At 41.8% G+C, this 26,921-nt stretch overlaps 4 protein-coding genes across 4 annotated transcripts; all 4 read left to right on the top strand.

Moving 5' to 3' along the window:
* si:ch211-120k19.1 (uncharacterized protein LOC563199 homolog) lies at positions 1-1,950 on the top strand. Its single transcript, XM_037454292.2, has 5 exons — positions 1-122; positions 333-664; positions 1,298-1,368; positions 1,471-1,500; positions 1,623-1,950. Exons 2-5 carry the CDS (start codon positions 343-345, stop codon positions 1,740-1,742), a joined length of 543 nt encoding a protein of 180 aa, XP_037310189.1. The 5' UTR covers positions 1-122; positions 333-342; the 3' UTR covers positions 1,743-1,950.
* A 243-nt stretch (positions 1,951-2,193) lies between these two features.
* Positions 2,194-6,259, top strand: rpl18 (ribosomal protein L18). Its single transcript, XM_062565536.1, has 8 exons — positions 2,194-2,213; positions 2,551-2,653; positions 3,300-3,386; positions 3,538-3,645; positions 4,089-4,187; positions 4,325-4,448; positions 5,489-5,558; positions 6,132-6,259. Exons 1-8 carry the CDS (start codon positions 2,194-2,196, stop codon positions 6,205-6,207), a joined length of 687 nt encoding a protein of 228 aa, XP_062421520.1. The 3' UTR covers positions 6,208-6,259.
* Positions 6,260-6,492: 233 nt separating this feature from the next.
* sphk2 (sphingosine kinase 2) lies at positions 6,493-17,847 on the top strand. The gene is made up of 8 exons (XM_037452761.2): positions 6,493-6,663; positions 8,433-9,945; positions 11,790-11,939; positions 12,025-12,119; positions 12,244-12,359; positions 13,009-13,212; positions 13,342-14,944; positions 15,386-17,847. Exons 2-8 carry the CDS (start codon positions 9,489-9,491, stop codon positions 15,446-15,448), a joined length of 2,688 nt encoding a protein of 895 aa, XP_037308658.2. The 5' UTR covers positions 6,493-6,663; positions 8,433-9,488; the 3' UTR covers positions 15,449-17,847.
* Positions 17,848-18,582: 735 nt separating this feature from the next.
* cyth2 (cytohesin 2) lies at positions 18,583-26,887 on the top strand. The gene is made up of 12 exons (XM_037452765.2): positions 18,583-18,782; positions 20,464-20,614; positions 21,043-21,109; positions 21,264-21,382; positions 21,472-21,552; positions 21,757-21,869; positions 22,183-22,331; positions 22,431-22,542; positions 23,169-23,245; positions 23,444-23,515; positions 23,628-23,782; positions 23,976-26,887. Exons 1-12 carry the CDS (start codon positions 18,716-18,718, stop codon positions 24,061-24,063), a joined length of 1,251 nt encoding a protein of 416 aa, XP_037308662.1. The 5' UTR covers positions 18,583-18,715; the 3' UTR covers positions 24,064-26,887.
* Positions 26,888-26,921: the final 34 nt, after the last annotated feature.

Raw genomic sequence — 26,921 nt, 5'->3', positions numbered from 1 at the left:
CCCGGTGAGAAGACCTTCATCTCAGCTCCTCCTCCTCGTCCAACAGAACCAATCCGAAAAGAGCTTTGTGGTTCTTTGGCTAGGGAAATAAAGGGAGGGGGTGAGAAAAGCTGCGCTGAAAGGTAGGTTTAACTTCTTCTTGGGTAAAAGCTGTAATTAGACTATTTTCGATCAGTAAAAGTGAGTGACATTATGTCATGTTGTATTGCCCATCATTGATCACTCAATATGTTCTGCATGTCACAGCATTCCTCACTTGAAATACCATATTGTGAATCAGTCAGTCATACCCAGTGGCTTGAGTGTATTTTCGTGGTACTGTCTCTGATCAGATTTTGCACCATGAGCCGGGCCTGGGCTGTGATCAAGGCCCATCCGTACATCAGTAACGTCCTGGGATACACAACGCTGTTTGCCTCTGCCGACTTAATACAACAGCGCGTGCTGGATGCGGGATCCAAGTCAGAGGATTCGGTCGCCATCGACTGGCGTCAGACGGCTCGGGTGGCAACAGTGGGCTTCTGTTTCCATGCCAACTTCAACTACCACTGGCTCCGAGGGCTGGAGAGGATGCTGCCCGGAGGCGGAGTGAAGGCAGTGACAGGGAAGGTTGTGGTGGATCAGCTGGTCGCAGCTCCTCTCACTATCAGTGCCTTTTATATTGGTGAGCAGGCCTATGCTGCAAGGCTTATTTAGGTCAAATTCGCAGAGCTTCTTTTAGCAAATAGCGTTTAAGAAAATAGCATTTGTTTTCACATAATTTATTTTAAAACCCCAATATATGTTTAAAAAGCAGCCGATGTAATATGTGTGTTGTGTAAAATATCCTCTTCTTCCCATATTATTCTGAAGATACGGTATACTGAGTTGTAACTACAGTTTGTTGGTTAGAATTGGGGGAATATGAACCCAGAACCGACTGTGGCTTTGATTTCTGCAGACTTTGCTCTGTATACTGAACACTGAATTGGAGGCCTGGATTTCACAGGCTCATCCACTACATAAAACACTAATGGTTACACAAACAATTGATTGAATTGTTGACCAGTTGAGTACAATTGTATATCTAATCTGGAATTTATTACTTAGTTTTTCAAGGAAATTGCATAGATTGTTTTCAAAAGTGACGATGATGTGAAAAGGAGTGTTGCATTATTACTAGCACATCTGGCAACATAGTATATTCTCTTTTGTTAACCTATGAATCCGATACATATTACTTGAACGTTTGAACGATACTGTCTGAAATGTATCAATAGAATCAGTGATATATTTAAAAGGCACCTCTACCTTTTAGGTTTAAGTCTATTAGAAAACAAAGATGACCCACTCAAAGACTGGAGACTGAATTTCTGGACATCTTACAAGGTGCTGTTGACCGAAGACTGCTATTTATTCATAATGCCATAAAAAATATCCCTCTGTCTGCTGGTTTGTATCCATAAATACATATTCTGTACTTTTCTCTAGACTGGAGTGGTATTTTGGTCAACAATGCAGGTAAGATATTCTTATTCATCCCATCATGGGTCCCTTTCAGGCGACAGATTGACAGGCATGTGAACATACAGTACATATACAAATGTAGAATGATGTATTCTTGATCTCTTCCACCACCTCAGGCAGTGAACTTTGCCCTCATCCCCCCTGTGGCACGGACAGTGTTTCTGGGAGGCATCGCACTGACTTTCACTATCTTCTTGTGTCACCTCAGAGGGCAGAGTGGCCACAAACCTGAATAAACTGGGAGGAAACTAGAATGACTGTGACATTAGAAAAAGGTTTATTTAAGGCCAGAATGTGTGCTCTAAAAGATTTAGGCCTGTTGGTATTCATGTTCTAGTGAACATTTCTCTGAGAGTACAAAGAAAAACCAAGCTGTTAACTCCTCATTCAATTATTTCTGTGCCTTGTGAATGACTCTGTTGATTTTACCAAAGTCAAAATAAAAGCTGGTCTTTAAATTTTTTCCAATGTGATTTTTTTCTTTTCCTTTGAAACTGTTATCGAGAAGGAAATTGTAATAGTGGAATTCGCTCCTTCGGTCATAAACAACATGAAAGTAATTTGATGAAAGTAGAAGAACCTCATGTTGATGAAGAAGACGTTAGCAGACGATATTCCTTTCCTGCAAATAGGATATTTGTCAGAATTGCATTTTAAGTGGAATGCCATTACAGCGCATTGTGCAATATGACAGTACAGACCATATGGTAAGAATGCATAAATAAATCTGTAGGCAATTGCAAAGGGCCTAGTAATTAATGTTCAGATAACAGATGAATCAGTTTAATGAGGATTTAGATTAATCCATATTGCATTTATACGAGAAAGATTCCGTTATAGTAGAAGAAAAATTAGTAGTATTAGTAGAAGTAGTAGAAAATTAAGTAGTATAAATATTACATTCACAATGTGTGCTTATTTTTTAAACTTTCCAGTCATGGCTTAGGGACCCAAACAAATAGGCCAGGTAGTTCGTTTAATGTCAGATGAGCTATAGATGAGTAATGAGCTTTTCCTCTAACCGCTGGAGGCGCTGTCCTGCAGGAAGTGCTTGTTCTTCAACCAATCAGAAACCCGAGATTTCAGCAAAGTCTTTATCGCGAGACTTTGGCTCTTCCTTTTCCCTTTTCGTTCTGAGCCCAAGATGGTAGGTACTGCAAGTAGAAAATGTTCAATGCAATAACTTGACTATCCACGTTCATCCTCCAAATTTATACATCTCATGTTTATAGTGACGTTGCTTAGTTGTTTAAAACATAATTTACTTTACAATCCTTGCGTGATTTCCCGATTTTGAATCATTAAATGATGCTAGCTTACCCTGTTTGTTACCGACGTAACGTTGGAGTCGTACGGCGGCCGGTTCTCGCTTCAAAACGAGCTATAAAAGCGCTTTAATGGGCAGAATATATTGTTCGTGGTTTCTGTTTTCCCCAATAATGATAGTTTGTTCCGAAATGGCCAATTCAGACATAAAGAGATATCAATTCCGTGACGTTGTCGCTCGTGATAGCAGTTAGCTGTGGAGTGTCAACGTGTGAACCGGCCTGTGCGAACGTTACTTGTTGACCTGCATGTTGCTTTAATTCAAGAGACGTTATCGTTTTCAATATCATTTGTCAATTAAATTCTGCTCGTTGTTTTTGTGTGGTGTTAGATTTTAATGTGAGAGGAGCCGGGGTGCCCGTAGTCTGTCTAATGCTTCAGATTAGCCTTATACCTCTTTGAGCTGCATGTTTATCTATTAAACCCAATTTTTGCTATTGTACTCATGTGATTGTTTACTTTCCAAGGGAGTTGACATCAGACACAACAAGGACCGTAAGGTGCACAGGAAAGAGCCAAGGAGCCAGGATATCTACCTGAGGCTCCTGGTTAAGGTAAGTTGCATTTAGTCATTATGATTTACACACACACAAAAAATACAAACAATAGAAGTAAATATTTATTTTTCTTAGCACATTAACTTCCACCCAGTCAACATCCAATCTTGCATGATTTTCCTATCCATAATATGCTGTCTCTTCACAGTTGTACAGGTTCTTGGCCCGCCGCTCAAATGCTCCTTTCAACAAGGTCATCCTTAGGAGGCTCTTCATGAGCCGGACCCACAGGCCACCCATCTCCATCTCGCGCCTGGTAAGTTCTCAAATGTCTCCTTTTCATATAGAACATTTGGTTTGAATGTTTTTGTCCACGCGCAAATCAAAACCAACTGATCAGTTTGTGTGCAGGATATGAATACACATCAAATACGGTTACCATGAAAAATGTTGTTTCCATGGTCATTAAAGTTGAGTCAAAGTTGGAAAGTTTAAATTGGAGTGAAAATTTGTATTTGTCGACGTTGCAATGTAAAGGATGCAAGCCTGACTGTAATGATACAGTTCGGTTTGAGTTCGGACATTTTGCTAAAACTCAAGTGTGAATTTAGATCCTAAATGTTGAAATAAAGTTAACTGGCTTTTTGCATGTTATGCACAGAATAGAAGACTTGATGTTGAAGGTGTATCCGCCCTGTGTCAGTTGTTCGGACGTGATCGTATGTGCAGAGTTTCTGACTTTGCTTTCATAACATCCAGATCCGTAAGATGAAGATGCCTGGCCGTGAGAACAGAACCGCTGTTGTTGTGGGATCAGTCACTGATGATGTCAGGATTCAGGATATCCCCAAGCTCAAGGTACCCATTTTTTGTGGCAGACCTCTGTTTAGTTTTTGCAACGTAAAATGCCATTCATTCAACTCCGAATCAATATCAGTGCTGTGTTGCCTCTAACCATCTGAAATTGTCCTAACCTCCTGTTTGTCTTCCCACAGATCTGTGCTCTGAGGGTAACTGATGGTGCCCGTCGCAGAATCCTGAAAGCAGGTGGTCAGGTGATGACCTTTGACCAGTTGGCTTTGGCTTCTCCCAAAGGACAAGGCACAGTGCTGCTGTCAGGTAACTAAACATTAGTTCAAGTCCTATTATACCACGATGTGGATCAAAGATGAAGGAAGCCCTCGCTGTCCATTTGTGGGAATTTGGGTCACCAGTGTCTACAAATCCAGCTCACATTTACTACAAAGTTGGTAGTGTAGCGCAGTCCTTTTGAGAACTGCAATAAGCATTCCCATTGGGGGACACATGTTAAATTATACACACAAACACATGGTACTTTCTGGCATTTTTGACTTTGTGCAACAATGAAAGGGATTACGTATTTTTCCTTTTCATTGAACATTTTTGAGGACTCCTATTAATACAGATGGCTGTTACATGCTGGCCTTTTATTTGCTTTAAGGGAGGCATTTATGGGGAATGCAACAATACGGTAGAGCACGTTTGTTATAGTGCGTTCACGTCTAAAAATGTTAATCAACGATTTGGATGCATGCGCTTGGAGAAAACTGGGTGGAAATACAATTCAGACATTAATGCCGTCCAAACATTTTGTGCCATCCTCTAAAAGGGAACTTATTAGATAATGTCTAAATTTGCAGTAGAATATTTAGAGCGTTTTGTGGATGTATGATTTTATGTGTCCTGCCGTTCGGTTGGACTGTTATTTTTTTGCTGCTTAGAAGATGTTACATGTATTTTGTAAATGCAGTATTATAACAGCAGGTTTTATTTGTATTCTAAACAGATTCATGGAAATTGATTACCAAATTTGTGATGGAGCATATATCTATTTGTCCAACCTAAGAGACCCGTATCTCAATATGGTGTTTGGTATGACTGGCTGCTCAAAATTTTCAATATTACCAAATGTTGAAAACCGTAGAATCGTTTCCTAGACTTGATCATTGATCAATTTGTTTTTTAAACTGTCAACATAAGTAAAATAAAGATACATATTTAATTACTATGCAGACACATTCTGTCTTATAAACTAATCTGATGGGTATTCTTTTTTCTTTGTGGGCTAAATAAGATGTATATTGACGCTGTATAACATTTGTATTTGCTTTTAATCTGAGCATGTTTGTTTTCTTCAGGACCCCGTAAAGGCAGAGAGGTGTACAGACACTTCGGAAAAGCCCCTGGAACTCCCCACAGCCACACAAAGTATGTGTATAGTTGATGTATTTGTGTTGGCATTACGTCGTCCCAACAAATTATATTTTATATATATCTACCAGGGTATCAAATGGGTCTGTAGTTTACCTATCTAGTCAATACGAAGTGACTAGAAATAAAAATGGCCTCTGATTTAAAGCAGAGTTAATTTGATGTGTAGGCATTGACATCTTTGTGTATCGTTCAAATTTGCTTAAGTAATCACACTTAGGTCGACAACAAAGCACAAGTGTAACGAAGAACATGGTCTCAATATCTGAAAGCAATAGTATATATATCATTATTTTTACAATTCACTCTTCCTATTTAAATGTAAAATGTCTTAAAGGCCTATGCTGTCATGCTTAAAATGTGTATTTCAAAACTAATTCCACAGGGACACTTCCTTTTAAAGTCTGAAAAGAAACCCAATGCCACTGAGTTACTATCTGTGCTTTGTCAAAAACGTTGAGCGTGTTTAGCACACAAGTTAGAGGGGTTATTGTTAAATGACTATTGGACCATGTTAATGATTGTGTATTGGGTGAATTTTGTACTTGACTATTCTTTTTTTTTCCCCAGGCCCTACATCCGCTCCAAGGGCAGGAAGTTCGAGAGAGCTCGTGGCCGCAGAGCCAGCCGTGGCTACAAGAACTAGTCTGTGTCATGTGTTTTCCATACAATCGGATACAAATAAAAGATCGACTGTACGAAGTTGTTTTTGGTGGTTTTTTTTATGAAAAGGCCCGCATACCCGTAGAAATACATGTCACTTAAGCAGCAGGTGATTTCTGGTTAACGTCCCAGGATTATGCTCAATAAATAGATTATGCTTATTTACACCATGGTCTCGGCGTATCTCTGACGTCACTACGTTTTATCAGTATTGATGGAGTTGTCCATGTGGGGGGGTTGAATACTTGACCAGGAAGTGGTTAGTCAGTGATTGGAGAATGTCGGTGGGTGTTGCAGTGTTTTCCTTATCGCCATTGGACTTCCTGTCCGCCGCTCAAAGCTGCCGCGACTGCGTCTCCAGACACTTCCTGCTCCGAGCTATAGTTTCCAGAGCAAGCGACTACCTGTCGTCATGAGGGGGGGAGGAAGACAACATGAGGTACATTTCGTATTTTGCTTTGAAATACACCATTTCACTTTGCTTCTATGCTGGGGCTGACCAAAAAAAACACAACCTGAAGAAGGCAGCAGTTGACGTAAGGAATCCCGTTAGCCGAACGTTGTCATCTAATACCGCTTTCTGCGCTCACTTTGTTGCATCTGTGAGCATATTGATAAACCAAATGTAAAATATCAAATGGCCCCATTATCAGCACGCGCAATGTGGGTGTCTAGTTATTTTAAAGAGAAAACCGTTAATAGCGTCGTCAGTTGGCTTAAACTTCAGTTACGTGTTGGGTAGAACCCTGCTAGCCGATGCTAACGTTAGCATTCTAACTGACTCCGCTGTCAGTTTACCGAAAAAGACGTTAGCGGCTGTGCGCACATTAGCTAGCGGCTATTCGCGTTGATTTCTAACGAGGGTCTCCGTGGCTTTTAACGGCCTGCGTTTCCGACAGATACCTCTTTAACCGGCTTTAACAATGATGGAAAATGTAACTATGTAGGAATGGCCTTTAAACCCCAACAAGAGCGCAGCTGTTCTGCGGGCTAACAGCCTGTCACCGTTAGTTTGGATGTCATTGGGATCGTTAAAGTGGAACCGTTCGCTTTTAACGTTACTTCATATCAGGAGTTGTGAGCCAAGTGATTGACAGTGTCTCTAAGGGTATACCCGACACTCGTGTATGGAATACTCCTGCATCAAATAAAACACAAGGTAGTCGACCCAAAATACCCCGAGGTCACTTAACAGGTTCATTGTTTTGGGCACAGAATTTGCCTGCTGCCATTATTTCTGGGTGTCCCCGCCCTGCGTTACGAGGACCTAAGGTGCAACAATGGACACCAGAGAGCTCCGTTTGGTGTGTGTGTGTGCGCGCGTGTGTTTATCTAAACAGGACATCAGCCAAGTATTGATTTAGTCTACACCACTGCTTGCATAATGTTTCCTGGCTGATATGGAACTTGAAAGAAAGACTTGCCCAGTTTATTAATTTTGAGTAAACCGAAGTCCCGCGGTGATAGTCCAGTAGATGCACTTTGATGCACTAACCGCGCTATGCTGGCCTGGAGCTTTAAAATTACTTAAGCCTGTCATCTTGCTGTTGTATATTTATGATCCTACTATGTAAACAATCTCACATGGTGTACACAGTATATTCTAAACCCAATTTCAATTCCTAATGCTCATTACATTTCTAACAGGCCCGTTACGAAACTACTTGTTGTTCCATGGTAATGCATAGTGGAAAACCTCTCAAACTAACCACCATGTCGGTCAGCAATTTAGAAAATCTCAATCCTAGATTCCAATTGTGAATGAGGCACTGTTTACGCAAATCCCATTAAAGACAAGCTCACAAAAAAGAACACCAACCAGATGTGGTCATCCGCATTTTAGCTTTATGCAAAATAATGTGTTGTCTCAGCAAGGCGGATGAGGATGTGTGACTCTTAGTCATTAAGTAAAATGGCATGGTAGGTCTTTTATTGCTTGAGCCTTAATATCTTTGTCTGATCACGGCTGTTCTCTGTACTTTATCTCCTCTAATTGTCAATATATCGTACAGAAATAGTATGCTATGCACAAGAAAATCCCATTGAATTTCAGGCACAATCCATTCAATTTATTTAGTTTACTTTACTACCTCGTTGCTTTCTCTGCTCCACAAATGTGGATTACTGATGCATTGTAGTTCTGATACGTTTTAAATAAAACTTCTACAATTGACTTTTGTCTTTCGCTACTCTTTTGTGTTCGTACAGGAACAAAGATCTTAGGGAGGGAACGTGAGGCTCAACTCAAGGACACTACCATGACTTAAACTAAGGGCCGGCCTGGACCTGTCTCTTTGTGTGTCTTTTGTTTTGTTTTTGTTTTGTTTTTATTTTTTTGTCGAGTCCATACCTGTCGTACATAGTTTTCTTGGGGAAAACGGATAACAAACTAGTGTGCTGGAGTATTTGTTTGGCTGAAACTTGTATTCCACTACTGTAAAGGGATTAGTATAGCCACTCCTCCTCTGTGCCTCCTATGTCACTGAGATTAAAGATAGCAATACAGGTATCAAAGGTCTTGAAAAAGCGTTCACTTATCATATCTTTGTCGCATTAATTACACCATGCTAAAACACACTCCACAAAATTCATTACTCGTGCATTTATTGAATTGAATTGTTTGTCTTATTCATATGTAGCAGTCCAGCTTAATTTTTTGTTCGGTTGTGTAATTATTTAATGATGTATTGTTAATTCCGAGGAGTTTCTCTGCTGACATTATATTGTTATTGTAATAGAAGGGTTTGGGGTTGTCATGTAAACACTTTTTTTTTACCGATGCAAACTTGTGAAGAACAAGTTTGTTTGAATGACCGAGCTTGTTGTGGAAAATGTACATTTTAAATTGATGTTGTCTTTGACTATGTTGGTGTGCAACTGACACATTTTCCCACTGGTAGTAAACTGTAGAAGCTGACAACCCTGCAGATCAAGCTGTGATTGGAGCTCTTTAACTGTGACACAAAGAAAGATCTTTAGCCGTTCCTATCTTCACTGGATAAATACTCTACTAGAGGAACCTTTAAACTGGATCACGGGTTTGATTTTTTTTTCAAATGAACACATACTTCTTAACTGGACAGACGGAAGCAGAAACTTTTTGGTTTGGGACATGTCTCTTGTCTCTTGAAGCCTAAAGCCGAAGAGGGAGAATGATTCTGAGAAGATTTTCGGGATAAAGTTCCCAGACTGGCATTCAGATACATTTTTATTTTACTTCAAATCCCCTCTTAAGCTTTGTAACTGTCCACTTTAGCAGCGAGGATGCGATCTCCAGAACCGTCTTCACCATCCACAGCAGAAGCCCTCCTTCACGGCCAATTTGCCAGCTGGGCTTCAGGCAGCAACAGCAACAATAACAGCTGCCCCAACAGCCCCGGCGGTTCGGGGGGACTCTCCCCTGCCGCCTCCCCTTCTCCGGCCTCCAACTATGCCTTGACCCTCACTCACACCCACATACATATCCAACGGCTGTCACCAAAGTCGGGGAAGGAAGCCCGCCTCCTGCTGCCTTTATCAGAGCTAGTGGGGTGCAGCTGCCCTCGCGCCCCTGCGCCTCCTCTTCTGGTGCTGTACTGGTACCCGCCGGGCAAACGACGGAAAGGTGTCTCTCGGCGCAGGCAAGTGAGGGCCTACCTGGCAGAAAGCAGGTGTGAGGCTGAGAGGTGGTCTGCTGCCGTGCAGTGTCTACTCAGAGGTGTGACCGTCACTGCTGACACGGGTGAGTGTGCGTCTCAGAAGAGGCTTGTTTGTTTGGGCCATTAATAGATGGAGTTACGTGTGTTTCCCATTTACCTTGATATGTCTACATTTTGAATTGGCAAATGATGAATGACAACGTTGCTCTTATTTCTCATATTTGTTCCTTCACTCTAAAGCCCCAAGTAGTCTTATTTTAATCCCTAAGCGCTTGAAGGCACAAACAGATTTGAAATGAAGAACTGATCACAAATGGGTCACAGCCCCAATGACGTCTCAAAGCCGGTTTTTGGTCAAGATTTGAAGACGTATACGCAATTTCAAACAAAATGTCTCATAAAGAAGAAGTGATACCTTTTTGGACAGACGTGGATGCTAAGCGCAACTGGACTTGATGGGGGAGGCATGCAACTGCTAGTTATTAGTCATCCTGGTCAATGATATCATGTGGAGTTCGCATTTTATCAAATGGCCAAAATGGTTAGTTTATATGTAGATGTGTGATCTACTTCGGTTGACCTCATTGTTTGTGACCATTAATAAGTCTTTGCATTCCTGTTTACTGACACAATGTCGCCTCGTGTCACATTGATTAATTCTTCCTTTGTAAATGCCTGCCAATGTCACAGTGACGCAAGACAAATTCCTCCATGTGTAACATGTGGCAATAAATGGCTTCTGATTCTCACCCGCTTCATTTTAGGGGTTAAGCTAGGAAAACAAAGGGGGATTAACCTTAATACATCATAAGAGGATGTGAGATTTATTTACAGAATATTTAGTTTGCATTTCACTGTTTGTTTAACCCAACTACTGCTCACTGTTAACTAATATTTCTTTGTTTGTTTCTCTTATCTGTCTTGCACACATGGCCCCTATCATTTAGTGTCAAATGTAGAGACAGAGGGGGTGGGGCTGCTGCAATTCGCCCTCCTCCCCATCTCCATTCCCAAGCACTGTATCCCCCAGCCTCAATAATTCGACAGATAGCAAAGACCCGCGTAGGGTTTACTTTCACTGTGTGTGTTTATTTTTTTACACCAGTATTTGCTAAATGTCCCCCTGCACTTTGCCACCATCTCCCATTTCTTCCTCTGTCTTTCCTCTTCTGTAGACTTAATCTTAAACCCATAATACTCTCTAATCTCTCCATCATTTGTCTTCCTCAGTCTTTACCTATCACACCACTGTCTCCTTCCCAGAGGTAAAAATGTCAATCATTTTTTTATTTCTTTCCTGTGACTCTGTTTGTCTCTGGTCTGCTCTTGCCTCATTCATACTTTGTTACAAATCAACCTTTCTCAGTGTTGCCGGCCTGTTTAACCCCTGTGTCAACTCCACTTTGATAACATAGCCTTCATTCCTTATCATCTCTGTTATATTTCCCTCATCTATTCACTCCATATCTGAATCACTTGCGGTCTTGATTCCGTACGTTTCCTATGCTTATGAACCATGTAGCTGCGGTTAGCTGAGTTTTCTGTTGATTCGCTTGATTTTGCTGTAGTGTTGTTGTTGCATTGTCAATGATTATCCATAACTAAGCTGATGAAAGAGCAGAGAAAGGGAATGTTGCCTTTGCGCTCCAGTTAGACAGATAATTGAGAATTGATTATCTCACCACCTTGTTTTATTTAATTCCTATATTCTGAATAGTACTTGTGTCCCTTGCCCTGTATTTAAATTTAAATTGATTAACAGACACGCTTTTGGGTGGCAGTATTATACAGTGTGACGTGGATCCTATGAGGTGATATAAAGGACCCTGAATGCATCCGATAGCTCCCTGTAGGTTTGTTTTGCGCATTCCTTTCTTTGTTCTGGGTAAGTTTGATCTTATTTGTACCCTCTTTATTTTTCATACAGAATTTTCAAGAAGTCTGCTACCTCGTCCCAGGCGACTAATGTTATTGGTCAATCCCTTCAGTGGCAGAGGCCAGGCAATGCAGTGGTGTCAGACCCACATCCTGCCGATGATAAGAGAGGCCAACATCAGCTACAACCTTATACAGACGGGTAACACATTGAGGGAAAATACACATCATATATTTATATAATGCATACACATATAGCCGGTGTTGACTCAATTATTATGTCTCAGAGCGTCAGAACCATGCCAGAGAGCTCATCAGAGAGATATCGCTCACAGATTGGGACGGCATCATAATAGTCTCCGGAGATGGCCTGCTGCACGAGGTGAGTCTTTTTTTTGTTGGGCTAACCATGGTAGAACTAAGTGATTATTAGGACATTTAGGGCACGTTAAATTGTGTTGACAGAAATGGTTTTCAAAGAATATCTCTGTGCCGTGTTCCTGCAGGTAATAAATGGGCTGATGGAGCGTCCTGACTGGGAACAAGCAATAAAAACCCCTGTTGGAATTCTTCCTTGTGGATCTGGGAATGCACTGGCTGGCTCCGTCAATCACCATGCAGGGTAAGCATGCTTCTCATTCATATCTGTAAAGGTTAGAATCAGTCCAATATTGTTTTCCAGCCCAATGTGAAACCAGAAAATGATTAGGCTTTGTTTGCAGAAAAGGGATAACTTATTCTCATAGCGTGTCTGTAATTTCTTACTGAAAACTTTGGAACTACCAGAAAAACTATTATCAATAGTTTCAGTTGACATACAGTAAAGTTCGCAAGCTCAGCCTTAGTAGGTTTTGACCTAACTCTGTCACATCCCACATTGGACATGTTATCTTCTCAAAACGTTTTTTGTACTGCCAAAATGACCTGCTCAACTTAATCTGCAGAGCACTGAAGCTCCGCCTCCACTGCTGCACAGCTGTGTTTGTTTGTTCAATATTGAATGTGGTGGGTGTCCAATAGGACAAACTTTGACACTCTATGTGGTCCATAAATACGCCTGCCAAGTCTGAAGTAGACAAGATTAGCTTTTCAACGTATGCAGAGGGCAAACCCTCATCACAGACACAGCTGACTGGCTGCTTTTGTCCTCACCTTGTTATCTAGACCCATTTGTCTCTCAATAGCTGAACTACTCTGTACTAATCTGCTGTTTGCAAAGTTCTCTTTTTCTTTACTCACAGGACCTGTTGTCTTTTTTTTATCTCCCTCAGGTATGACATGTGCCTTCGGGAGCCCCTTCTTTTGAACTGCTGCTTTTTGCTCTGTCGAGGTGGTGTCCGACCCATGGACGTGATTTCCGTGACAACAAGCCCTCCGCCGTCCATCAACAGCCGTGCTGCATCACCCAGGAGACTGTTTTCGTTCCTCTCCGTTGCCTGGGGCTTTGTGTCCGATGTGGACATTGAGAGTGAGAGGTGGGTGTGTAATTGCTTAGACTGTCAGAACATTTGCTTTTTTCATCTAAAACGTTACTTTATTTCCCCCTCCAATATCAATAGGTTTTCTTACAGAGGATGATGTGAGCTAATGTTTCCTTATTCCAGGTATCGTGGCCTGGGATCTGCACGCTTCACCCTGGGCACACTGGTGCGCATAGCTTCTCTTCGATCTTACAAAGGTCGTCTGTCCTTCCTGCCTCCCTCTAGTAGCGACACATCGCCGGATGCCACACCCCCTCTGCCAAGAAGAACGCTCTCCCGCAGTATCACGGAAGGCCTGGACGGCTTTTGTCGACCTCCTATCCATCGCACCTGCTCCGACATGGGCATCAGTGAACAGAGAAGTCTGCGTATGGGTGAAGTAGAGCGGGAAAAAGAGGAGAGGCAGAGGGAAAGGGAGAGGAGAAGGGACAGGGCAAGGGGAAGAGGAGCTGGTGTAGTCAGGACAAGCAGCTTGGCAGAGGACAGAGAGCGGGAGAGGGAGGGGGAGATGGAAGCAGAAGAGGGGAGGTCAGCGAGATGTTTGGAGATTCCAGAATCAGTTGAAAGGGAAGACTGCAATACGGGAAGAGTAGAACCTTTGTTGGCCGGGATCCAGAATGACAGGGAAGATGAGGGAAAGGTGGAGCAAGACTCCAGTGAGCTGGAGGAGGACGGCAGGGGGAGGGATGCGGAAAGCAGCGGGGGTTCTGCTGAGGGGGAGAGAGTGCTGCGCGCAAGAGAGCTGGAAAAAAACTGTGAGGTAAATGTGGGGCGAGAGGAAGAAGGGCAGGAGGGTAGTGTCACATGCCCAGGTGGCCATCAGGAGGCCCGACAGACGCTGAGAAAGAATTCAGCACCTTCAAGCCAGATAGCCGACACTCTCTTCAACCAGCCTCTCAGTCAGGAGGCCGACACAGATTCTGGCGTCTCCTACGGGGTGGAGGACATGGATCTGAACGGGACCTACTACCAGAAGGATCCCTACCAACTGGACGTTGCTCGCGAGCGTTCTCTCACCATCTCCTCTCCCTTTCGTCACTCTCCTTTCTCCTACAAGCCCAAGACCCTGGATCAAAACCAGAATGCCTCTCGTCCGAGGCCCCTCTCTCTCCTCCAGCACTCCCACTCAAACTCGCTCCCCCCTAAACTACCGTCCCTCTCCCTGTCACTTTCTCCCACGCCGCCATCTTCCCCTTCATGTGCCTCGCCGCACTCATCGTCCTACCTCGTGCCCCGTCCTAATACCCCGAATTCCACCTCGCCGTCACCGTCTCTACGTACACCGTCCTCATCTTTTAACTTTGACGTTGGTGAGCCAGCAGGGCCGCTGAAGAGCCGACCTTTGGTCTCACTTTTGAATGTCCCTCGGGACAACTTGTTACCCCCTCTCGACCAACCCATTCCCTCCAGAGATTGGGTCACTATTGAAGGGGACTTTGTCCTGGTACTGGCCCTTTATCAGTCCCACCTTGGGGCTGATCTTCATGCTGCACCCCAGGCCAGGTTTGACGATGGGCTGATCCACCTGACCTTTGTGCGGGCGGGGATCTCCAGAGCCACTCTTCTGAGGCTGTTCTTTGCCATGGAAAGAGGAACCCACCACTCCGTCACCTCTCCGTATGTGAGCCACATCACCTGCAAGGCCTTCCGACTGCAGCCTCTTTCCACACGGGGGACACTCACTGTGGATGGAGAGCTGGTGCCCTATGGGCCTCTTCAAGCACAGGTCAGCCGGGGAACAAGGTTTAACTTTTGATGTATCTGATTGAATGGGCGCTGGCCCTTATTTTGCCACGATTAAGGCTTTTGCTTCCTTCCAAATTTCCCCTCATGTAAAGCACAGGGATTATGTAACTGTAATATACCTTTGTACTGCTGCACCAGAGATTATATTCTTAATTTGGGTTGATCCGATGATGACAAACAGTAGACAGAAAAAGCAGCTAATTTCAAATGGATACAATTTAAATGATTGATCTCTTTTACATTATGTTTGACAATAACCTCTGATTACTTTTATTTATTAACTGGTAATGAGATTTGTTGTCTATTTTGCACATATACTGCATGCTTTCAAGTGCTACATTTTAATAATGGCAAAGTTATTTTAATGAATTGAAAGTCTTATCATTGGTAATAATTTCATTTTCATCCTAACATTTCCCAGGTTCATCCTTCCTTGGCTCGTCTCATCGTTGGTGACTCTGGGGTGAAGATTAGCAGATTCTAATCAGCGATTGGTTGAGCCGATTGAGGGAAACAGCTCTCTACTAAATTATGTAATCTTTGTTGTCTCCATACTCTGGAAGAGAGGACGGGGTATCTGAGAGACTAAAAATAGCCAGGACTGCAGACACTGCTTTCCCGGGGTTTAATGAAAGGGATAATGCACCGAGTCCGCCCATCATTTAAGCATGACTGCAGGGATTAATAGAGAATTTGAAAATGGATGAAAAATGCCCCTCATTGCACAGCTGTTGGATTACGCAAAGCGTACCCAAGCATGAAAACTGCACAGCCTGGGATAGTTGGAAGGGAAGAACAATCGAATGTTTGTGGAATTATTTTATGCAGATAGTGCATGTGTTGGATGTATACTTAGTTGTATGCATGCAGAGAAGCACTAACTAGATTTTGCCTTTTAATAAAATGAAAATAAATCAGATTACGTCCTTAAACATGAAATGCTTTAAAAAAAATGTTGAGATTCACTCAACAGCCTAATTTAAATTAGCCCTGTATCTTCAAACCCATCCCAATGTCAAACTTAAACTTCCGTCCATGAAAGAAATGCCTTATCTGACCCTCCTTGGACAGTTTTACCTTTGCCCTTACTTGCTCTTACATATTTAAGAGACCTGCTGTGTTCACACTACGAGCAATTTGTTGCTTCTTGTCACAGGCCTTCGATCGTAATGAAGACTTTTCCTGTGTGGCTCGTGGTGTGAACGGAACATGAGCCTCTTTCCACCTACTATGGTGTCTGTCCACTACATCAGAGCAAAGCTACATCTATGTAATTAGACAACTGGTAGACTCACTTACTTACTGTTATCTTTGAGCACACTACTTTACACTGTTTTAAGCATCAGTGGAGAAAATCTGGGCAAATGTACACATCAATGACCCTTTACCCAAGTGACTCGATGTAGAACAGCGAGATCAAGCTTTTCTGAGTGTAATTACTTTAGTAAGAGCAATGGAACCGTTGAACGGTCACCATTACTGACGTTTTTACATAATTTGCCTGTTTTTATAGACTGGTTGCACGACGATGATTTTGAACTTTAAACATTGAACATAAAACGATCTGAACAAAGCAAGCTTCTTATACAGTTGTTTCAGAATGTACATTTTCTTGAAAAGTTTAAGTTCACATAGATGTCTAGAAAATATCACTATCTGAGTAATCAACAATTAAAGTGTAGAGGGCTTCACATGCCTCTGTTAAGTAGGAATAGTTGAGGCAGTACACATATCACGACACTAGAATGCTTCGCAACTTTTACATCAACACAGTAACGAGAATCTGATACAATGCTTGTTCTAGAAAGGGATGCACTAGTATAAACAGCCCAGATACTATATTACATGGATCACTTTGTATTCCTTGCTTTAAATCAACAGATGCCTCAATCTGAACACTCACAGCATTTGAAAGGTGGAACTCACTGATAACAAAACCCTTAAAATCCTGCCAAACGAGGGCAAAACACTAAATCCAGCAGCTGTGTCCTCACACCACACTTGATAAATCGAATGGTGGTAAAATAACTTGAGAAATGATCCAGCAGAATAACTAATCTGTTGAAATGAAGTGATCAATTGTTTTTTAAATTAAAGTATCTTAAGAATTGTTGTATTATTATATTTTTTCCGAATTACTGTTTGCTCCTTGGTAAAAATCAAACAGCAGATCTGAGAACCGACATGAGGAACATGTCTTGTATGAATCAGTTTTGGAAGTGTGTAAAACTTGAGGTTGTTTTTGGTCTGGACGAAGCATAAATCATTAGCATGTGCAGTATCATTCAGTGAGATATTGTGCCGCTTGCTTGGGTTGCCATCCGCATACTGTATGACTTGGTCATGCCTGGACAAATCAATGCCTTTGTAAAATAAGCCTGTAAATTATGGCTGTTGATAAAAAATTGTTGAAACCCGACTGCAGAAATCGGAGTCAAACTTTTTGCTCACCAGGCCTTTATTTTGATTCTTTTTTTTATTTTTCATTGAGCACACAATGCAGCTATATTACCACAACTACACTGCTTACACAGCTAGAGAATGTGAACACAGCATATTGAGTGAAGGCTTGTAACACTTTTAAATGCAGTTGTTTGTCCCAAATGTTTACTTGCAATATTAAAGAGACTAGTTCACCTTCTTAACTAATTTTGTCGTCGATGGCTATAGCTTGGACAATGGAGTTATAGACTAATTGTATATGAAAATGTCGAGGTAAAAATCCCCTATTGATCATGCCATAAAGTTGTCTGTAGTGGGCTAGCTGTAATGAAATTGTAATTATTACTAAAATCATATAAATATATGAATTATTCAAATACACAATGTACAGTTGATAGTTATATGGTTTTGAATAAATGTAACTTAATTAAGTTTTCTGAAGCGAATCTACTTTACTTTTGTCACAGTCATTTGTCATTCAATTATAAATACAGCGCGAAGTGTTCATGTGATACAAAGAGGGCGAGGTAGCTTTTATCAGCTAAATTTAACGAATGGCATTGTTTAAAAACTCCACTCTTCTCAATCACAGTGCACTATTAAAAACAACAGAGATGGATATCTATAATACAGTCACTATTTCTGTCACTTGTTTCTACTCTTTCAATCTTGTCAATTGTACATGTGTGCCATTTAGAAAGGGCCTTTCATCAAAGTCTCCTGAGAAAATACAATGTAGGTCCCCTGGCCCCAGAGGAAATCAAGAGGACAATCTGGTACATTCAAAAGCATTAGAGGCGCTACTGAGTGGACAATGTGGTTTGACCTTCGTATTTAATGACTGATCTCACTCATACAAAACTCTAAAATCTCATTTGGATGATTCTATAATTATTAAAACATTAGTAACCATTAAGAGGTGTCTTGCTAGCTGGAAACATCCAAACCACTTCAGACGGTTACTCACAAATGTTAAACTAACGTCACATTTAGAATTCTGCGATCCTCTTAACTCCAAGTAGCGCGAGAAAGATTTGTGAAAAGGGCCTTGTATATGAAACAAATATACAAACACTACCTCGTGCACGGTCAGCATGCTTTTGGTTTGACTCACGTTCGTGCATTTATGTCCAGTGTTATATTTTGAAAAACAACTGACCGGAAGAATCCTCCCCGACAGCCAGACACCGCTTCCGGTGTCGCCACCTTCTTTGTCTCCGGCCCAACATTTCGACACCAGGGGTTGTCTATTTTTCCCTTAAGTTTTTAGGATATATTTATACATATATCCTTAGTTTTCTAATATTGAATGACAGTCGACTCTGAAATATTTATGCCTAAAAGTAAAGCGCCAAAAATGGATGACCTGGACTACAGTAAGTGGGCTCAACGTTACTAATTAGCTATTTGCACAGGCTACCTCTAGCTAACTGGCTAGTTGTAGCAAGTCCCAGCTCAATTGTTCAGGTGTGACACTTTTAACCATTCCGCTCAACAGCTGACGTTTCATTAAATGATGAACCATTTAGCCGAGGCATCTTCTCTGAGAAGCATGGCTGTTATTCGGTTAAAATAAGGCACTAAGATGCTTCAGCTTAGCCGGACGCCAACTAAAATATTGATTATTTCGCAGCGCTCGGGGCTAACGTCGCTGGGCATTTACGCTAAAACCCGACCAGCCTTCAAGTTGCGCGAGAGCTTGTTGAATTTGGGCATCGCTTACTGCTGGTGAAACCTTCCACCTCGTCGTATCGATCCCCTGAGTGCTGTGGTGGGAATCGAACCGGGCTGTTGATACGGGCTGTGGGCGTGGTGGGGTTTTGTTTTAGAGCAGCTGTTTGTTTGGCAGAGTAAACACTCTGGTCTGGATCCGGGACGTTTGCTCAGAAACCACGATGTAACTGACATTTAAGCTGTTGATTCAAATGAATGGCCGTGTATCAAATGTTCAGAGACTACAGTCTTCATTTGTATTAATTTATGTTTTGATGTGTTTCTAATATTTGGTCACCATCACTGATGATTTGAAAATACCACAATTTCAATGTATGCCCCATCCCTCCATTTAATCTTTAACCATGTCCCTTATGACTGGTTTGATAGAATTGATTGTGTCACGGTTTTCATACGGCCATACAAATCCTGACGTCAACATTATCTAAATAGATTGCTGTTTAACTAACCTTTGTAGCACCAACCTGTTTGGACAGTTGGTTCTGTCCCCATCTCAAAATTGATGTGAATGATGTTGCAGCATTAAGTGTAGATACATTACAGTACCCCACTTTGAACCCTTTTTGAAACGGACCGCTTCTCCAGTGGAAAGTAATTGCTATGAAAACAGTTCACATTAGCAACCTTATTGAAAAGGGTTCCCCTTAATTGTAAGTACTAGTTATGTTGTGACTGAAATGTCTCATCACCCTATTTAAAATAATTTCCCACCTTGATCTGCTAATGTTAAGTAACATTTTTTTATTTTGTTTTTGTACTTTATCAATGCGCTGATGTACCCGACAGTCTGACATTGAGTTCTACCGTCGCATCGTGACACTGTCAGCGTGGGAGTCTGTTGAAGTGTGAATGTATCGCAGCATAGACGGGAAACTGCTAATGCTCTCGTACTATACAAGAGAAAAACACTACTGGTTTTCACTATTTCTTTTACAGATTGCACAAAACGGTGCAATCAGGAGATAAGGGAAAGAGTATAAGGGAGGGACCGATTAAGGCACGCTGTTAGAAAGTGTTGAGTTGTAGAGTTACTCATTTAAAATGAAAAGACAATTTTATCTTCACTAAAGTGTCCTCGCCCAGTTCCTTTTCACTAGTATATGTTTTGTATTCGGCTGAGTTACTACTGCTTCTATCCCACTCCTCTGCACTGCAGACATGACATGGATAGCAGGAGTACTCACTGCGGTTCTCAAAGTAGTTGTAGTATTTTTTTATTTGACTAATAACGAAACCATAGTCCTTGTTATGCTGTTGGGGCACAGTTACCATTTGTTATATGTGCAGCAGAAATGGGGTCATTCTTCTCCTCTTCCCTTACAGTCCCCGTAGACCTGAGCCCAGAGGAGCGCTCTGAGCTGGAGGACATCCGCAGGAGGAAGGGCATCCTGCTGCAGGAGATCCAGAGGCTCAGAGAGGAATTAAGAGAGGCAATTTTGGAGGTGGAGGGACTAGAGACCAGCACAGAGGGCAGGTATGACAAAAATGCAGAGCTAACATTGACAATACAGAGCCAAATAGTGAACTTTGCTTGCTTGATCACCAAACTGTGCACAGGGTTTTGTTTACCTCATCACTCAGCAGTTGGTCAACTTGTTCACTGATTGATTGCATTTCTTATTTGGATCATCATCATCCTCCCAACATGACTTGAATGTTTCTCTCCCTGTTGTGAACGTCATCAAACCAACACTACGCTGCACCCACATAAACCTTCAGCCTTTGATGGTCAAATAAATGCAATGAAATAATATTTATTAATCTTATTGGTAAATAAGCATTGTCATAATATATTTTTTTGATCATCAGTGATTAATTCTTCCCAGCTGTTATTACTATTGTAATTCTTGTTAAGGAGATATAACATGAATGCTACAATGCTTTTACTTTTTTGCTCTCTAGTAAAACTCTTCAGAAAAGTAGGCATGTGGCAATGGGAAGAAAGAAATTCAATATGGACCCAAAAAAGGTAAAACCATTCAAAACTCATATGTCTCCATTGTTTCCCCTTAAGGTCTGCAGCTTTTTGGGGGTACTCCCTGATATAATGGTAGTGGAAACATTGGTGTCGACCTTGCCTCCCCTTTGCTGTGTGGTGATGGACTCTTCCCCCCTCTCTGCAGGGCATTGTGTTTCTGGTGGAGAATGAGCTGCTCAGACACACTTCAGAGGACATTTCGCAGTTCCTCTACAAAGGAGAGGGCCTCAACAAGACTGCTATAGGAGATTACCTCGGAGAAAGGTGTTTGGTCTTAAAATATATCCTGTCTAGTTTTTCCCTTTTTTAAATCAGCCATTTGTAACGGCGATCCGTCTGTTGCTGTTCTGCAGAGACGACTTCAACATCAAAGTTCTTCAGGCTTTCGTTGACCTCCATGAGTTTACTGATCTGAACCTCGTCCAGGCCCTCCGGTAAGCTCTTTTGTTTTTTTGTTGTTTGTTATGTGGTTTTGAACCAAACACCGGATCTCTTGAATATTATCCCGGCCTAAGCTCTGATAGACAAAACCTTCTCCACCCCGCAAAGTGGCATTAGCGACTGTCTGGCTCTATTTTGATTTCCAAATTTGTTCTCTCTGACTTGACCTGACATGAACTTCCACCTGTTCTCTGCAGACAGTTCCTGTGGAGTTTCCGCTTGCCTGGTGAAGCGCAGAAAATTGACAGAATGATGGAGGCCTTTGCTCAGAGATACTGCCACTGCAACCCCGGTGTCTTCCAGAGTACCGGTAAACACAAACGCGCTACAATGCGTCTCATGGCGTCTAATCTGTTACCGATGTGATGCAGGACAACTTCTGTGTTTGTTTGGGGGCTGCCTGCTTCGATGTACTGCAGGGGCACTTGACATAAGGCACACGCTCACACAAACAAGCCCTTTGAAACAAATTACCAGATGTGGAAGCATTCAGAATCTGCCAATTTGTTGACATGTTTTTTTATTCTGACCATTTTACATTCCGGGGATTTTTCTATAATTTTATTTTTTCATAACACAAATTCAGTGCTGTGCCTTCTCTTGTATGTCTCTCCTGTTCGCAGACACGTGTTATGTGCTGTCCTTCGCCATCATTATGCTGAATACAAGCCTCCATAACCCGAATGTGAGGGACAAACCCGGAGTGGATCGTTTCATCTCTATGAACCGAGGCATCAATGAGGGAGGAGACCTGCCCGAAGACCTGCTCAGAGTACGTTGAGCTCTACTTTACTGTTCTTTGACGGCTAAGTGACAATAAAGATTAGGCCAGTGAAGCTCATTTAGTGGGTCATCTTATGTGTTATTACAGAATCTCTACGAAAGCATTAAAAATGAGCCCTTCAAGATCCCAGAAGACGACGGCAATGACCTGACGCACACCTTCTTTAACCCGGACAGAGAGGGCTGGCTGCTTAAACTTGGTGAGATGACTTGTGGGAGTTGTTTCTCTACTTCAAACCTTCCGGTCGACTTGGAAACTGATCTTTACAATTCAACAAATTAAGTATGGAAATGTTACAAATGTCAGGACCGCAACTCTCCATGTGCTAGTATTTAACTTGGTTCTGTCTTAAGGCTTTGTGCAATAACGAACCGTCCTTGTTGTCTGATGTTTGCTGTTTCTTTGCCTCCACTTGGATTAACGGCGCTCACGGTTGTGGAATTTGTACACTGCCAAAGCATGATGCTGAACAAGAGACTCGCTTTCTTCTGTCATGGCAAAGTCTGATTTTTCTTTCGCATGGCGGGACCTGTGATCTCTGTGTCACTAATGAATCTCTTTCTCTTCCTCGTCCCCATCCGTATTCTCTATTTGTCCTCTGTCTTCCTCTAAATACTCTGGTCCCCTTTGTCTCTGCTCCTTCCCTGCGATTTCAACCCTCTACTGCCGCTGCTTGTTTTCTCAGGAGGTATGTACTTACAGTTGTTGTAGTTGGCCACGTAGTTAGCTATATGAATGTAGAATTGTATCCTTTCAACTTAGACTACCCAAGCAAGTCCTTTTTCCCTCCTCACTCATCAACATTACCGTATTCTTGTGTTTCAGGGGGACGAGTGAAAACCTGGAAACGGCGATGGTTCATTCTCACAGACAACTGCCTTTACTACTTTGAGTACACCACAGTGAGTCTTTGTGTGCACATAATTCCTAATTTAAAAAAAAAAGCTAAATATTTGGGGCCATTGTTATCTTGTTATCTTGTGTCTCGGGTCAAATTCCAATTGGCAGTAATTTATTGTATTTGAAGTATTTTTTATTTTTTTCACTAAATCTAATCTGAATCTAATCTGCTGTGATTGCATGTTTCATTTCACCAACAGGATAAAGAGCCGCGAGGTATCATTCCGTTGGAAAACCTTAGCATCCGTGAGGTTGAAGATCCAAGAAAACCTGTGAGTTTGCATCTTTTTATAGAGAAAACTATATAATTATCAAAATGATACTTTCATTAAACTCAATGTGTGTGGTTGTTCATCCAATGTTCCGCCTTTTCCCCCCCAACAGAACTGTTTTGAGTTGTACATCCCAAACAACCGTGGTCAGCTGATCAAGGCGTGTAAGACGGAGGCCGACGGGAGAGTGGTGGAAGGAAACCACAATGTGTATCGTATCTCCGCCCCCACACCCGAGGAGAAGGATGAGTGGATCCACAGCATCAAGTATGGAAATAAAAATGGAAGGATAATTTCTCAAGAAAAATGGGGGTAGTGTTAGACCAGCAAGACATTTTTTGCCAAAGCCAGAGTTTATGGGCCTAATTTTAAAAAAAAATCCTAACTGCTGGCTGGTCTTTTTATTTGTACATTTTCATCATCCACACAATTCAATAGTGTTTCTTTGTCGCTTATACAGATCTGCTGTCAGTGTTGATCCCTTCTATGAAATGCTCGCTGCCAGGAAGAAACGTATATCACTGAAGAAGAAGGAGGAACAACCATAGAGTATTCCCTTCATTCTCTCCTGGTCTTCCTTTCTCCATTCTCATCCTCCTTCCAGCACTGGACACAGGTCTTCATCCCTTCTCCGCACCACCCCGTCATAAGTATTGATTTTCCGCTGCTTTCCTCCCGTCCCAAGAATGCGTCCTTTCCCTGACACGAGGACTCCTCGCTGTCGTCTCTACTAGACTCTTGAAAGCTACATGCAGGGCGCAGCGTTCACCCGCTACACATCACACTGTGGCTGCCTCCTGCAATCTTGTTTCTCACACTTGTGCTGTTAATACACAACCCGACGCACTACAGCCCGTCGTCTCACCGCATTCCTCACTCGTTCACCATTTAAGTAAAGTGAGATGTGTCGCGGGCCATATGCACACTACTGTGGGTGATCTCAAAGGAACATTTCGTCCAACTTGCCGACCCAATGTGGACAAATGAGCAAATGCTGGGATAATGGAGGCTTTAAAAATGTTAACATTGTCCGGATTTTAGGTCTTTAGGAATTTATTTCTGACATCCGTAGTTATTTCTATCTTACTTTGTCATTCAAAATTGCTCCGTAAACCACAAAGAGAACTTTTAAAAACAGCTGAGAGTTGTTTAGCAGAAATACGTAATGCTCCTGGCTGAAGGGGTTTGTGCATGCGTAATAATTTAACGGTACTTGTAATGCACGACGGACCTTTTTAGACCCTCTGAAAATGAAGCGTGGACTGAAGATCCCCTGAATGTATCTTTCTGACATCTGTCTGCATTAGTGTGAATATGGTCTTATTAACTGTGGCAGGCAGCTCAGTTCTTGTGAAGTCCTGATGCTGCCTGTAAAGAACCTGCCTTGGTGGTGCTTACCCCCGAGAAAAAATGTGACTGCACTATTCAAACAACCACAACAACATTTATTTTAAAGAGGGCAATCCGTTAAGTCAAAGTAGCAAACAATTAAGGATGTGCCCACTGCTTGCTACGGCACTCTTTAAGGCTTTGCCTCAAATTGCTACTGTCTACACGTAGATACAGTAGCCCTTGTGTGAGGGAAATGTCGCTGTTCGTTACTGTTGGTCGTGTCTTCAGGCAGAAAGAGGGCTTCATGTGCTGAATTATCACAGATGGCTGTTCCTCCTCTTCCAAAAAAACTGCTTGTTTTCTGAGACATGCATAAATACATTTTAATGCATGTATATATTTATATATACATGTTCCTCTTTAGCATTTTTTGTACATGTTTGAGCAATAGCAGAGTAAACCCTGTAGTTCCAGTCTGTAGGCCTGTTTACAAACCCTTGGTAACACTAGACTGAGCAGCGATCATCATGTGTCCTCTTGGATGTTCAAGCATGCCCTCAAATCATTTCCCTCTCGCCGACGAACATTGACATCTCTCTCACCAGTAATGACTCCGTCAGACGTGTTGGGGTCTGTCCGCTATGGATTTTCAAGAAATCACAAAGGCAGCTCATTACAATGTATACTTTTTGTAAATAGATGTTAGCATATTTCTTTACGATACACATAGAAATGATTTAATTTATTCTTTTTAGTCTGATTTTTGTACGAGCTACTGTAGGACGGCATGCTGATAGATCGAGGTGTCGGTCGTAGGTACTGATGCTTCGCTGATCATGCTAGTGCACTGATTTTAAAAGTGTTAGTGTTCCCTGTTGACACGGAAGAGCTGCATTTAATATGGAGGCTGGTTTATGCACAGAGAACATTGTTACAGTTATAGTTTCATTCTAAAACAAAACGATATTCAGGAAATGTTTAGTCGTCTGATTCATCTGTGGCCCACCCTGTTGGTTTTCTGGGTAAACCAGCGCTGTAAAGCACAAGCAGTAATGAGGGTCCCACTCACTGAAACGCGTCCAGTTTTACCTTCGTTTGTTGCAAAGTGCACACTTGAAGTGGGTGGAAGCTGTTTACCCAAACGGAAACGCTCCATCATGCCACAGTGATGCAAAGGAAGAGACGTCAAAACAAGGAACACTAACAAAGCTTTGATTCATTATGTAATAGTACAGTTTTCAGATGAAAGGAACGGAAACAGGTCTAGAGTTGTGTCCAGTGATAGCTTTGCTTGACACAAACAAGTTTAAACTTATTACTAGTAGTTTGTTGGATTGAAACTTTAAATTGGAGTGAAAATACTTGTCTACTGCACTTTATCAATTTTAGCATTTTGGAGAAAATGCTGTTACTTGGACTCAATGCTCCGTATCATCCTCTGCTGGCGACCTCACACACTGCAATATGATGAAGGATGAACCCTGAACTGTGTAGAAATACTGCGTAGCGTCACCACCTGGTCAGTGCCAGCTCTCCCTTTCTTTTTATTAATGTGTACAGTATTTGTTCACCTGATCATGTTGTTTGAAGTGGAATGAGGTATTTTATCTCCGATACGTAGACCTTGTTTTAAATACACACTAAGTGATTAGTCCTTCAGATCAGTTACTGCCTTTCACACTATGATTTTATCAAACTGACATACAAGGCCCGACTATACCTGCGTGTTGGTGCCTCCACACTAAACACGGCCTTCACCTTCTGGGTATTATTTAAGTTCAAAGTTTCCAAAAATGAAATGTTGGGCTTACAAATATTGCCATTAAATGTTTAACACTAAAATGATCAAATCGAAACTGGGTCTCCTTTTTTGATTCCACCCATTACAGAAAATGTGTTAATTTTTGTATTTATTTATTTTTATTTACTGTGAGGTGAAGATGATAGATCATCTGTAAATGTAGCAAAATGAAAATGACACACCGGTGCCAGTGAACTACTATGTAACAAATAAATGAATGGTGAACAGAGAAGATGGATTGCTGTATGTGTTTTTAATTTAATTAAATTTACT

Source organism: Pungitius pungitius, chromosome 11 (assembly GCF_949316345.1).
Source record: "Pungitius pungitius chromosome 11, fPunPun2.1, whole genome shotgun sequence".
Taxonomy (NCBI): Eukaryota; Metazoa; Chordata; class Actinopteri; order Perciformes; family Gasterosteidae; genus Pungitius; species Pungitius pungitius.
The sequence above is the reverse complement of the archived record's forward strand: the minus strand, read 5'-3'. Positions and strand labels throughout refer to the sequence as shown.